Source organism: Notechis scutatus, chromosome 2, assembly GCF_049901735.1.
Source record: "Notechis scutatus isolate UNSWTSFEM ecotype Mainland chromosome 2, rNotScu1.2, whole genome shotgun sequence".
Classification (NCBI taxonomy): domain Eukaryota; kingdom Metazoa; phylum Chordata; class Lepidosauria; order Squamata; family Elapidae; genus Notechis; species Notechis scutatus.
Window position 1 is genome coordinate 62,439,643 of NC_142010.1, and position 12,268 is coordinate 62,451,910.

The 12,268-nt window shown below is 37.6% G+C and overlaps 1 protein-coding gene across 1 annotated transcript in view; it reads right to left on the minus strand.

Moving 5' to 3' along the window:
• NISCH (nischarin) overlaps positions 1-12,239 on the minus strand; it is a 36,673-nt gene extending 24,434 nt beyond the window's left edge. Inside the window, exons 1-5 of the mRNA XM_026683549.2 lie at positions 11,956-12,239; positions 5,518-5,601; positions 4,490-4,672; positions 1,914-1,962; positions 1,044-1,207 (exon numbers count right to left, since the gene is read on the minus strand). Of these exons, the coding sequence (XP_026539334.2) occupies positions 1,044-1,207; positions 1,914-1,962; positions 4,490-4,672; positions 5,518-5,601; positions 11,956-12,042 (567 nt within the window). The 5' untranslated portion in view covers positions 12,043-12,239. The remainder of the gene's footprint in view (positions 1-1,043; positions 1,208-1,913; positions 1,963-4,489; positions 4,673-5,517; positions 5,602-11,955) is intronic.
• Between the last annotated feature and the right edge of the window lie 29 nt (positions 12,240-12,268).

Genomic DNA, 12,268 nt, shown 5'->3' on the forward strand with positions numbered 1-12,268 from the left:
CGGGTCGGCCCGGCTCTTTTGCTTGGCCGGCAGGCGTGCACCCGTGGCTCGCTTTCCCGGCTCTGCCCAGCCCGCACGGCTCTGGCGCGGCCCTGGCAGGATGAGTGGAGGGCCCAGCGGGGAGGCGCTCGTTGCCTTGGCGAGAGCTCTGCCGCCAGGCAGGAGGGCCCGCCTGTCAGCTGCGCAGGGCGCCCCAGGCAAAGCTCTTCATGCTCTGCCCGGCGCCAGGCAGGGATGGCGGCTGGCCGCTTCTCCCAGGGTGGGCCGATTCTGCGCTGCGGCCCTGGGAGATTTGCCTCCCCACATGGGGTTGGGCTGCCCTCTCGGGCAGGGGAGGCTTTGTCGTACCATTAGTAGGGCGGCATTTTTAAAAGAATTGGCTTTGCCTTTGAAGGCAAAGGGAAGGCGGCGACAGGAGCGCCTGAAGCCGAGTGTCTCCTCCGGGCTCTGGTTGCAGGGAGGAGCCCTGGCTGGCCGTGCGTGGCTGCGCCAAATGCCGGCAGCACGGGGAGAAGGGAAAGCAACAGTGGCGGAAGGTCTCCCATTACGAAGTGTCCCACCAATGCCGAAGTCAACGCAGGCAGCACCATATCCGGGTATGCAACAAAAGTACTTCCTAATAGCAAGCTCCCCCCGCCATTCCCCCCATTTCGCATGTTTAATATAGGCCTTAATTTGGGGGGGGAGGGCCTTAATTTGATTTTATGCCTATAAAACATATTGGGGGAGGCCATATTGTTGGAGAAACACAATATTTCTTTGGCATTCTTGTTCTTTCTTCAATGCCAGTACTATTGGGATCGTGTGATTTTTAACTTACAAGTCTTTAAAATAAGATCTGAATTGCTAATTTAAATATGCAGGTCATGGAAGGCACCTATTTTTGTTTGAAACCCACCATCTTAACGGAAGACCTCAGCAGTGCAGTGCTACCCTACTTCCTTCCAATTTCTTCTACCAAGGCAGAAAACACTTCCTACAAAGCATAGTCTCTATAGACAACAGAAATGAGCAACTGAAATATTTAAATTAGAATCTGTTACCTTTAAATATTTGAGTCTGCATGTGAAATCCAGAATGTGACCAAGATCAGTTCTGGCATCACCATTTGCACATGTAGGTTTCCCCTGACGTAGCTGTTGAGTAACAGCATAAAGCTGCAAAGGTTTAATATTAAAGACTTCACCAGCCATAAGTAATTGCTCTCCTAGAAAACATGATGTAAATATTTACAAATAATACTTAGATAATAATATTGTAAAAAAGAAATAATATGATAGTGGCAGAAATCTGAAACAAGGATACACAGTCTTTTCTGTTTCAAAGGACATTCTATGTTGTATGGTATCCAGAAAGTACAGGTACACAAGCACACTCAATCTACAAACATTCATTCAATGACTGTTCACATTTATAATGGCACTGAACAAATAATGGTTATGATTGGTTCTTGGAATTCTGGCTGTCCCAGCACTGCACAATCATTTAATCTGGGTGCTCAGCAACTAGTTTGCTCTTAACAACCTTTTGATTGTGACAATCAAATAATCAACATTTGCAATCTTCTGTGCTGGCTTTCTCAGAAAGTCTTCCCCACCCATGCACCCTTCTCCTACCCTCTGCATTTATGCTGCGCTGGCCATTCACATATCCCCTTCCCCTCAGGCAGTGTCTCAGACACACCCATGTCTTCCAGGGCAGAGGTGATTGCAAAAAGCTAGGTGGTGGTAATAGATCCTGTATGCATTTTACAATCTATCCAAAGATAAACATCACATAGTTTGGTGAAATGCAGTATCCTCTTTTCTTACTGTATACTGTAATAAATAAGATTTTTAAGCAAAATATGTATATGATTCTATTTCAGGGATAACATACTATAAATAAATGTTAAGAATTCTGATGTTTCATACCTTTATGAAAAAGTTCTTCAGCCAATGCAGCTGTGATTCCAATGATTTCCTGCAAAAAATAAGAAATAAAAAGATAAAATCAGAGTATTATTTAAATCTATTAGTTCATAAAACATTTGTGCCCAAGATTTTATATCTTAAGCAATAATGCAAGTACTTATGAAATATGGCCATAAATTAATAAAAATGAGGATGGAAAGACATGGAGGAATCTAAAAGCCAGTTTTTAGGTATCAATGCACATTAAGCATACCTTAGCACCTCAAGAAGCATGATTTACTTTTTTGAAAATTATGCAGGAAGCAGAATGCTTAGATGCTAATTCTACATTTAATTTCCACATGGAAACATCCACTGCTCTTGTGCAGATTTGGACATTCTTCCTAGCTATTCCAGATAATTCTTGAGAGATGTTTCCAGAAGACCCCATTCATATCATGCAGTTTGATCAAAAGTATATAAACTCAACTCAGTCTATGACATATACTTTGCCTGCCCCTGAAAGTAATAAGAATGATTTATAAAATACTGTAAGCACAATTCATGATGTAGAAGTAATAGTTTTACAGGTAGTCCTCGACTTACGACCTGCTGCTTAGTGACCATCTTAAATTACAACAGACACGCCCCCCCAAAGTATTTGTGGCATTTGCAGCCATTGGCAGTGTCCTGAAGTTCCATGACCACAATTTTTATTATATATTATATATTATATATTTTTTATTTATTTGCTGGAAACTGGTGTTTTATTAGTTAAACCAAGGGTCTTCAAACTTGGCAAGTTTAAGACTTGTGGACTTCAACTCCCAGAATTCCTCAGCTAACATGACTGGAAGAGGAATTCTGGAAGTTGAAGTCCACAAGTCTTAAAGTTGTCAAGTTTGAAGACCCCTTCAAGCTTTATTGTTTTGTGAAAACTTAAAACTTTTATTAAAAAAAAAGTTTGAAGACCCCTGAGTTAAACAAACAATGGGTTTGCTTAACAACCACTGGAAAAGTGTCATAAAATCAGGTTGGTTATATGATGACCCACTTAACAACCGACATGACTTACGGCCATAATTCTGGGATCAATTATTTGGTCATAATTTGAGGACTACTTGTACAAGAAATAACTATTGTGGTAAAAAAAAAGCACATTTATTATTTGTTAGATTTCTATGCTGCCATCTTCCCTACAAGGTGACTCTTGGCTGTTTTTCTCATTTCAGTTTTGACTATATAACAACTGCCTCTCCTTTATACTGATATCATCATTAATAGTGTTGTCATTGCCAAATGACAAATAAATGCCTAGTAAATATATCAGGAATAAATACAATGTACAAAAGATGCTCCAACATTCAATTCAATGTGCTGGTTGTCACCTTTAAAGCCCTTCATAGCTTGGTTATCTGAGGGAACGTCATAGGTTATCTGAGGGAACGTCTCTTGCTGGTCACATCTACCTGACCCATTAGAGCAGGGACACAGGGAATGTTGCGGGTCCCATCCCTGAGGGAGATATACCTGGTGGGACCCAGAAGAAGGGCCTTCTCCGTGGTGGCTCCCTCTCTCTGGAATATCATTCCCCCAGAGATTAGAATGGCCCCCACTCTAGCAGTCTTCCAGAAGGCACTGAAGACCTGGTTTTGCCAGCGGGCCTGGGGAACCCAGAGCAGGATGGAGCCCATCAAATGGTTAGTGTGATCTGCTATTGTCGGGGCGGAAGGTGGGAGTTGGTGATCTTTTCTTTTTTTTTTTTCCAGATTTTGTTCTATTGTACTTTAATTTATTTGATTCTTTTTGTTAGTTTTTGTTCTTTAGTTTTATTTTTTCTTTTAAATATGATTTTACATTGTGTAAGCCGCCTCGAGTCGCCATGGCAAATAAGCGGCAATATAAATTAAATAAATAAATTTCTGTATGGAAAAAGAAGAAAAAATGGACAAAATTACATGTTTATTTCTTCATGGAACATTTTCATTTGATTCAATATTTTCAGCTGAATGTAGTAAAATAATTAAACAACAAGGCAATTTAAATAAGAAAAGGCTTAGTCTTGTAGTATTTTAAATAAAAGTACCCTTCCTTCATTTCTCTGCCTAAGTTCCATGATGGCCATATTTTATGCTCAATACAAAGCATGGAGAAAGGAAGACAGTAATAGGGAGTGCTGGACATTGCTAAGTATGAGGTCACATGACATCATGCCTTGATACAAAATGCAATTATTCATGTACTAATGGAAACACCTTGATACTATCACATAACACCAGTACTTCAGGAACTGCAACGGTTATTAGTTTGTTCAATTCAAAGTGCTAGGAATATCCATTTATCCTTCTGTGCATCTATCCATCTGCCTGTTTTGTCTATCTAGCTTTGTTTCTTATGAGAACCTGTTTAGAATAGTATTGGACTTGTGACTTAAAAGCATTTTTAAATAAATAAAGCCGATATAATGACAGGCCATTTGACTGTTCAACTAATAGTAATAGTTCAGTAAATAACAATGGTCTTATGTTTAAAACAAATGCAAAAACTGAAAATATAACAGTGCAAAATTTATTAAAATGTGGTAGGAAAGAACTTACATATAAATGAAAATGTAAGAATTGTGATAGTACTTTGGGTGCTGCCAATGGAAATATAGCAAGAAGAGTTTGTAAGTATATTTCCAACTCCTTTTGTCTTTTTTCCACCAAGCTTTTGGAATTTTTACCAATAATCTTTTTGGGAGGCAATATATTCTTGTCTATCTTCTTCTCTAAAACAAGCTATAAAAGACACAAATTAGGTTAGTCTCTGAATGAATCAGTGATTTAAGAAAAACATTAAACAATACTAATAAGACATAGGTCTCATAGAAATACCATACATATACTAATAATTGATAATAATGTATTGATAAATAATTGATAAAAACTACAATGACGTGGGAAAATACCCATATATATAATATATATATATATATATATATATATATATATATATATATATATATATATATATATATATATATACATCACACACACACACACACACACACACACACACACACACACACATATATACACACACACACATACATACATACATACATATAATTTTCGGTCAATTTTGAAGTCTATTTCCTAATTACCTCTATAACTTAACTGGGTAAGCAGTGAACATAATTATCTTTCTCTTAAAACAGGAGTTCCCAATCCCTGGTCCTTGAACTGGCACCAGTCCACGACATGCCAGAAACTGGTCCACGCAAACAAGCAAAGCCCCATCCCCAGGATGCAGGCAGCATGTGAAGCAATGCCCCCTCCAGTCCACGGAAAAATCTCTCTCCATAGAACTGGTTCCTTGTACTCAAAAGGTTGGGGGCTTAAATAACAGCTGTTTGCAATGAATTTTGACCTCCAAAGAGCATTTTTAGAAAAAGAACTTACCTTCCATTCTTCAGTCCTTTTTTCCATTAAGTGAAGCTAAAACAAGCTCCTGTGACAGTATTTCACTGCTACTTAATAAGCCAGTATTCCTTTTCAAAAAAGCATGCTGGGACATTTTCTAAAGTGACTGAGTGTCAAAGATTAAGCCAACTATTTTAGGGATACAATTTCAGAACAATTACCTTTTCATGAAGATCATGGAAATCACTATATCGATGTTTTACTATCCACTCATGGGTTCCAACAATCACTTGAATGATATATACCTAAAAGAAAAACAGCTTTTAATCAACAAAAAATGCCCATACACATTCCCATAAAAATATACAATCCTTGCAATACTGCATTTATTTTAAATCCTATAAAGATTTTTGAGTTATCTTTCATGTACAACTCTTCACTTCAAATGGTGATATGAACACAGTGTAACCCAAAAATTACAACAAAGTAGAAGTCAGTTTCTATTTACACTTGTTACTGTTTGAGGTAAACTGAATATCATTTTGAAAACGTTTAAAACAACAATCTGGAAAAGAAAATAGTACCCAGTGTAGAAATCTAAAATTTATTTTTTTATCAAATTTATATAGCTGCCCATCTCATCATGATTCTGGGTGCTATACAACAATCAAATAAAATCACAATATATTAAAAAAATATCATTATAAAATACAGAAAATCAATATTAAAAATTACTGTAACATGCTAACATTAAAAAGGCACAGAAGCTCTTTTGAAATTTATTAATACTTAGTGGTCTCAAAAATGTTATATGTATAAAATCCCTACATCCTTCTCAGAGAATCAATAGATCACAGCCAGCTATTTATTATTATTTGAGCAACTTGAAAACCATGAAATTAACAGATTTGCCACGTGTCCAGAAATATTACACTGTACAAATAATGACAAATGAAAAACTAACAATAGGTCCTTTTTTTAAAATCATAAAGCTTCGTTAAAATGCCCCAAATCTTAGACCGCAAGAACAAAAACAAGTTTTCAAGTAATGGGATTTAACATTTCACAATATTCAATATTGATCATAACCCACATCAAGTTCTATTGTTAGTCCTGCCAACTCTGGACAATTTTTAAAAACTTCAAATAAACTAAAAAAAGGTTCTGAAAAAAGTTAGAGGGATCATCAGAGACTGGAAAACTAAATCTTGTGAAGAGAAATGGAAGGATCTTGCCATGTTTAGCTTTGAGTGGTTAAGTCTAAACAGACAGCACTCTTCAAACAAGGCAGCCCCAGGGCCCTTTTATATTGCTGAATGTAGAATATGGAATAATGAGTTTGAGCAAAGCACATTTTGATCAACTGATAGAAAAATAGAATTCTAACAAAAAGAGCAGTTCACTAGTAGAACTACCAGAGACACAGTGATGTTCCCTTATTAGAAGTATTCAAGGAAAGGCTAATTCATTTGTCAGCATTAATTTGGATTCAACTGCCTAAGCACAGATTGTCCTTGGTTACAACCATAACTGAATCCACAATTTCAATCATAATTTGTGACAGTCACAAAATGGTCCATCAGTCGACAGGACCTAATTTTATGCTCCTACAGCAGTTGTTAAATAAACCTATTGTTTGCTATGGGGCAGTTTCTACCAGAAACCAGAGGTAAATATTGGTTTCCGGCAAAAATGCCATCAATTGAGGTCTCATGGCCGCAAAGATTGCAAACAACCATAAATGCAAACCAGTTGTCAAGCACCCAAAATGTGGTCATAAGACCATGGAGAGGATGCAGATGTCAGAACTTTGAAACCGGGTCAAAAGTCCCATTTTTGGGGTCTGTTAGAATTTCAAATGAACACTAAATTCCTGGTCTAAGTCAAGGACTACCTGTAGAGTTATTTAATATATTAAAAATTATTCCCTGTTGTCCCTATAAAGACCTTCAATCTTATCCCTGCACATTAGCATACCTCAGACACACACTGCATTACTGTGCACTATAGACTGCTTGTTATCATACATGTTTCTTGGTTTGATCTATGTGTGCTTTTCACCTTTGAAATTGAGATGCAGGGGTCAAGTTGAATGTAACATGGCAAGGGAATTGAATACAATACTATTCTACACTGAAATATCTCAGTGTGACACTTGATAGAACACTTTCATTTAAACAACACTGACTGAATACTAAGGCTAAAGTCAGTGCAAGGAATAATATCAGGAAATTGACATTTATAAATGGGGGGCCCCAACCATCCAAGCTATGCACATCAGTTTTGGTTCCGAGTATTTCTGCACCAGAGTTTGCTGCTTCAATATGGAGTGCATCCACAGTGCAAAACAAGTTGACATTGCTATCAATCAAGCAGTATGCATCAGTGACAGGATGCCTTAAACCCACATCAATTAAGGAAATATATCCTTTTGTTGGTATCGCTTCACCTAGGATTAGGAAGAGAAGTAGCAGCAGATGCCAAGAGAATGATCCTCGGCATCCTCTGAAATGGATATGCATCCCAAACTTGTTGCCTTAGATCTAGGAAGAGTTTTGTGGCATGAACAAATATTCTTAAAGGTACGCAGAAGCAAAACTGAATTAGAAGATGGAGAGGAAAATTAATGGAACAAGGAATAATCCCAGAAGAGAATGTGGCTTAAAAGATCTGATCTCCCCTATATCATTTGGAGGATATTAAATAGGCTGAGGGGGAGGGAGTGCCTAAGTACAAAACCAACATGCTTAAGTGGGAATTGCTGATGGATAACAACACACTATTGGTTGGTCTGTCAATTACTATCAATAGAATGCAACGAAAGTGATTTGTTTCTGGCTAATGATAAAGCCAAAAAGGTGGCCTCAGTTTAAGGTTTGATCTGGACACAAAATAAATAAAATCACAATATGTAGCAACATCACAAAAATCAATATGATTTGGTTGGAGATGAAATTATTTTATAGGTGGCTCCATTCAGAGATGGAGAAAATTCCATTTAAGCCATGTGAATCCCACTGGTGAAAGTAGAGGGGGGAGGAGTTTTCAGTGACCTATGCTCTACTTTCAGTGCCTAAATAAATAGGAAGCTATTTTTTCAATAGAGACATTCATGGACTCATTCTGCTATCAAAGCTCCTCTCAAATTTTTGTCCATTTCATGCAATAAGAGTTAGCTACAGTTTAGTCTTCAGCAATATTTCAAATTAACAGAGCTAAAATAGAAATGAGTAAATCAATGGTAAGCACTGGGATAGAACTGGAAGGCTTTTCATAATGCAACAAGACTAGATATACCCACTTAGAAATTAAATGATGGTATTATTAGGTATGTTTAAATAACATTGTGGTTGGCATTAGAATAGCATACTGAAACATGGAATAATTAAAGTGTAAGACTACAGCTTAATATAAACATGTGCATTACCATTAGAACACATAAGCTTGATGAATGTAACAAATATGATTAATATTACTATTTATATTTGTACTAAAATGTATGATACCTAGGTGCCACACTCTTCACTCACTGATATGTATATGTAAAATAAAATAAAAATAAAAAACTTGGGGGGAAAAGACTAGATATACCCACAAAGCATTACTGTGACTTCTATTCATTTTCAGAATGAAAACACAAAAATTAGAAGAGAGAAATACAATGCATTAAAATATACAAAAATATAAAAAATAGGGTGCATGTTCCAACAATGGAAATCAACTTCAATAAAGTAGCAAGCAAACAAGCAAATTGAATTTGTCCCTATTCAACCAAAATGAAAGTATCACAACAGCTCCTTTTCTTTTTCAATAGTTTTGATTTGTAAATTATATTCTTAAATTATACTGTTTCAACACTAATTCTACAAAGCTATGTGATGTCATACTGTAATCACATTATTAATGTAAATCTTAATTGGCTAAGAATGCTGACAGGATACATTTTACCTTAAGTACAAGACATTTTCTTGTAAATATAACTAGATGTCATGATTTGGTCCTGATGCCTTATGAATATATGGACAACTTCTTGCCATCTCAATTGTCACTCTTTCAAGGATATTCCAGCATTCTCCTGAACACTGACTATCTACCATATCTGTTTTTCTCTTCAATGTCCCTTCTACCATATTTGTTTTTCTCTTCAATGAATCTTAGTAAATATTTTTCTAGACCATCATTGATTCACATCACATGCCAAAAATATAGATGTATTGTTGTTCATGTTAAAAGGAAGTGGCTCATCTTTATTCAGTCTAGAATCTAATTGGTTCTTCACAACAGAAAATAATTTGAAGGCATCTTTTTTCTCTTGCTTTTTCTTGATGTCCAGTTTTTACTTAAATGTCAGTGCTCCAATTAACCATTCTAGATGCATAATTTGGAGGACTGCATGTGCTGGAAAAGCTGAGGATGCAAACTGAATTTTCTTTGAATTTTTTGCTGCAGCATGTTGTATTTCTACTGTTCAGTTTGTAAAGCAGCCAGTTCCTTCAACAGTCATAGCTGCTGCGGTGAAAATTTCAAAGAAAACTCCAATGGTGTACAAGATCCTCCCTTAAACTCGTGCATATGTAACTCCAGTAGGTTGCATAACAGTGTATAACAAGGTTGCTGGTAGTATTTCAACTACATTATTTATTAGAGCTAGCACATTGCATATTCGAATGTTTTAATGAGTGATTGAAATGGAGAAATGGAAGTACTTAGAATAGAGTTGGAAGGAACCTTGGAGGTCTTGTAGTCCAACTCCCTGCTCAAACTACAAACAAGTGGGAAGAAAGATAACATCCTTTCTACAATACTTACAAGGATATATAGGATTCTGACAGAGACTAATGCAGCTAATCACTAAACAGCCCTTCTTCAGTCCGGTGCCCTCAGGGTGCATTGTTGTTGTTGTTTTTTTTTTTCACAATTCTCACCAAAATGAGAAAAAGCAAATCATACTAACTGGGAATTCTTGAGGTAGCAGATCCAACCCTTTTATTTGGTATTAGGTCAGAACAAGTTAAACTTCATAGCACATTTAATGAAGGCTTTTAACCTGTCACCCTACAAAAATGGAAGATTACTATTCCAACTTCTTGCTATGTTCTAAATAGCAAGATTTTATATATCAGATTTTATCACATATCAAGTTGCATAACTATACCTTTAATTTATTTTATTCTTGACACTCTTAATGACACTGTGCACATAAGCAAACATTAAATTTGGAACTACTGCATTAAGCTTTATTTTGTTTTTAATAAAACTTCACTGATCTCAAAAATTTTAGAAAGTTTAGAACTCATTAGTACACTTGCATGGAAGATAACCAAGAAATCCCAGGTCTACAGATCAGTTTGAGAAATCAGAAACCACCTCAAAAGGCACTGGCAAACACTTATATATTTGTGTAACCAATAGAACCAAAATAAGAAAGCTACAGTATATAAATGTATCAGTATAGTTCCTGGGAACTGAACTCATCTCAAAGGTCTCTTCAAATATTCATTTTCTTCTGATTAAGTAAAAATGTCCCCAAATATAAAGTTGAATATTTTTGCAAAGCATGTCAATAAAAACTCTGATTCTTGACATTTTGGATGCAAACTCCAGTGAAATAATGCCTATTCATGGCATATTATCAGTTCATTAAAAATATCTCTAAAACAGTATGCACACATAAAGAAAATTCACAGATAAAAATGATTTAACTAGATGAAAAATTAGCAGATGAGTCCATTTTGGTTATATAATAAAACAACTAAAATATATTAAATTACATATTAAATATATTAAAGCTTTTTGCAATGTTAGCTGTTAAAACAGTGAGTCAGAAAGCAATATATATTTATTACAGAGACGTAATTCTGTATAAAAGGATAACTGTAATAATAATGTTTTGGTTACACAAATAATTTTCCTTTTTTCCATAGCAGACTTCAACAATGTTAACTAATAAGATTTCTATCAACAGTTTCATAAGTTTGATTTCAGGTGCAATAATATCTGAAGCTGAGGGACTAACATTCTTTCCACATTTTATTTTAAAGTCAGGTATTATATTTTTAGTTTCTTCTCCAAGGGATGCTGCATGCCTATTCAGAAGAAAGAGAGCAAAATGTCTTTCCCAACCAAACCCCTTCAAGGTAAGTTAGACACAGCTCATTCCTTGATACCAGAGCTTGGGTCATACCGGCAGGGAATGATGGAACTAAGAGTCCCACATGTCTGGAAGGCGCCAACTTCGGAAAACGGACCGAGATTTCCCATCTCAACCCGGAATAAGACAACACCTTATACCAGAGCTATTGCTGAGACATCAGTTTCCTCCCTCTAGGGATGCTGTTTTCTTTTGTTTTTCCACCCAGGAACTGAAGAACTCCGTGAAACTCTAAAACGCGGAAAGCACCGGCCAAGACAGCTTGTCTCCGGGCATCCACGCGAATGAATCCGTGGTCTTATCCTTCTTCCCCATCAGAAAAGGCGTGGAAGTTCCCCGAGGCGCCCAGGGATGCCCGAAATCCTCCGGACAGGAGGAGCCTCTCGCCCCTTCGCACCAACGACTGAACCGACGGCGTTCTTCATGGGACCCCGGGGAAGCCGACGCCTCTGACACGCCAGACCCCCCCCCCCCCCGTCTCCACAACCCCTTCGCCCCCCCGCCTCACCGTGTAGGTCTCCACCAGCTCCGACCCAAGGATCCGGATGCTTTTGGGAGGCTCCTCGCCTTCTTCGCCGGTCCTCAGCGCCTCCATGTCCCGAGTCGGAGCGCAAAGGTTCGGGACCGACGGGCTACTGCGCTCGCTCCGCCGCTCGTGGAGGAAGACAAGCGCCGGGGACGGCGAGAGTCGTGGCAGCTACCGCGCCGTTTCGCACCGCGCTGGCCATGACCAGCACAACCACAGTCGTCACCGCCGCCATGTTTCCCCTCGTGCCGCCTCCCGCCCCTATCTGCGCGACGGAGGCAGGGCCTCGATAACG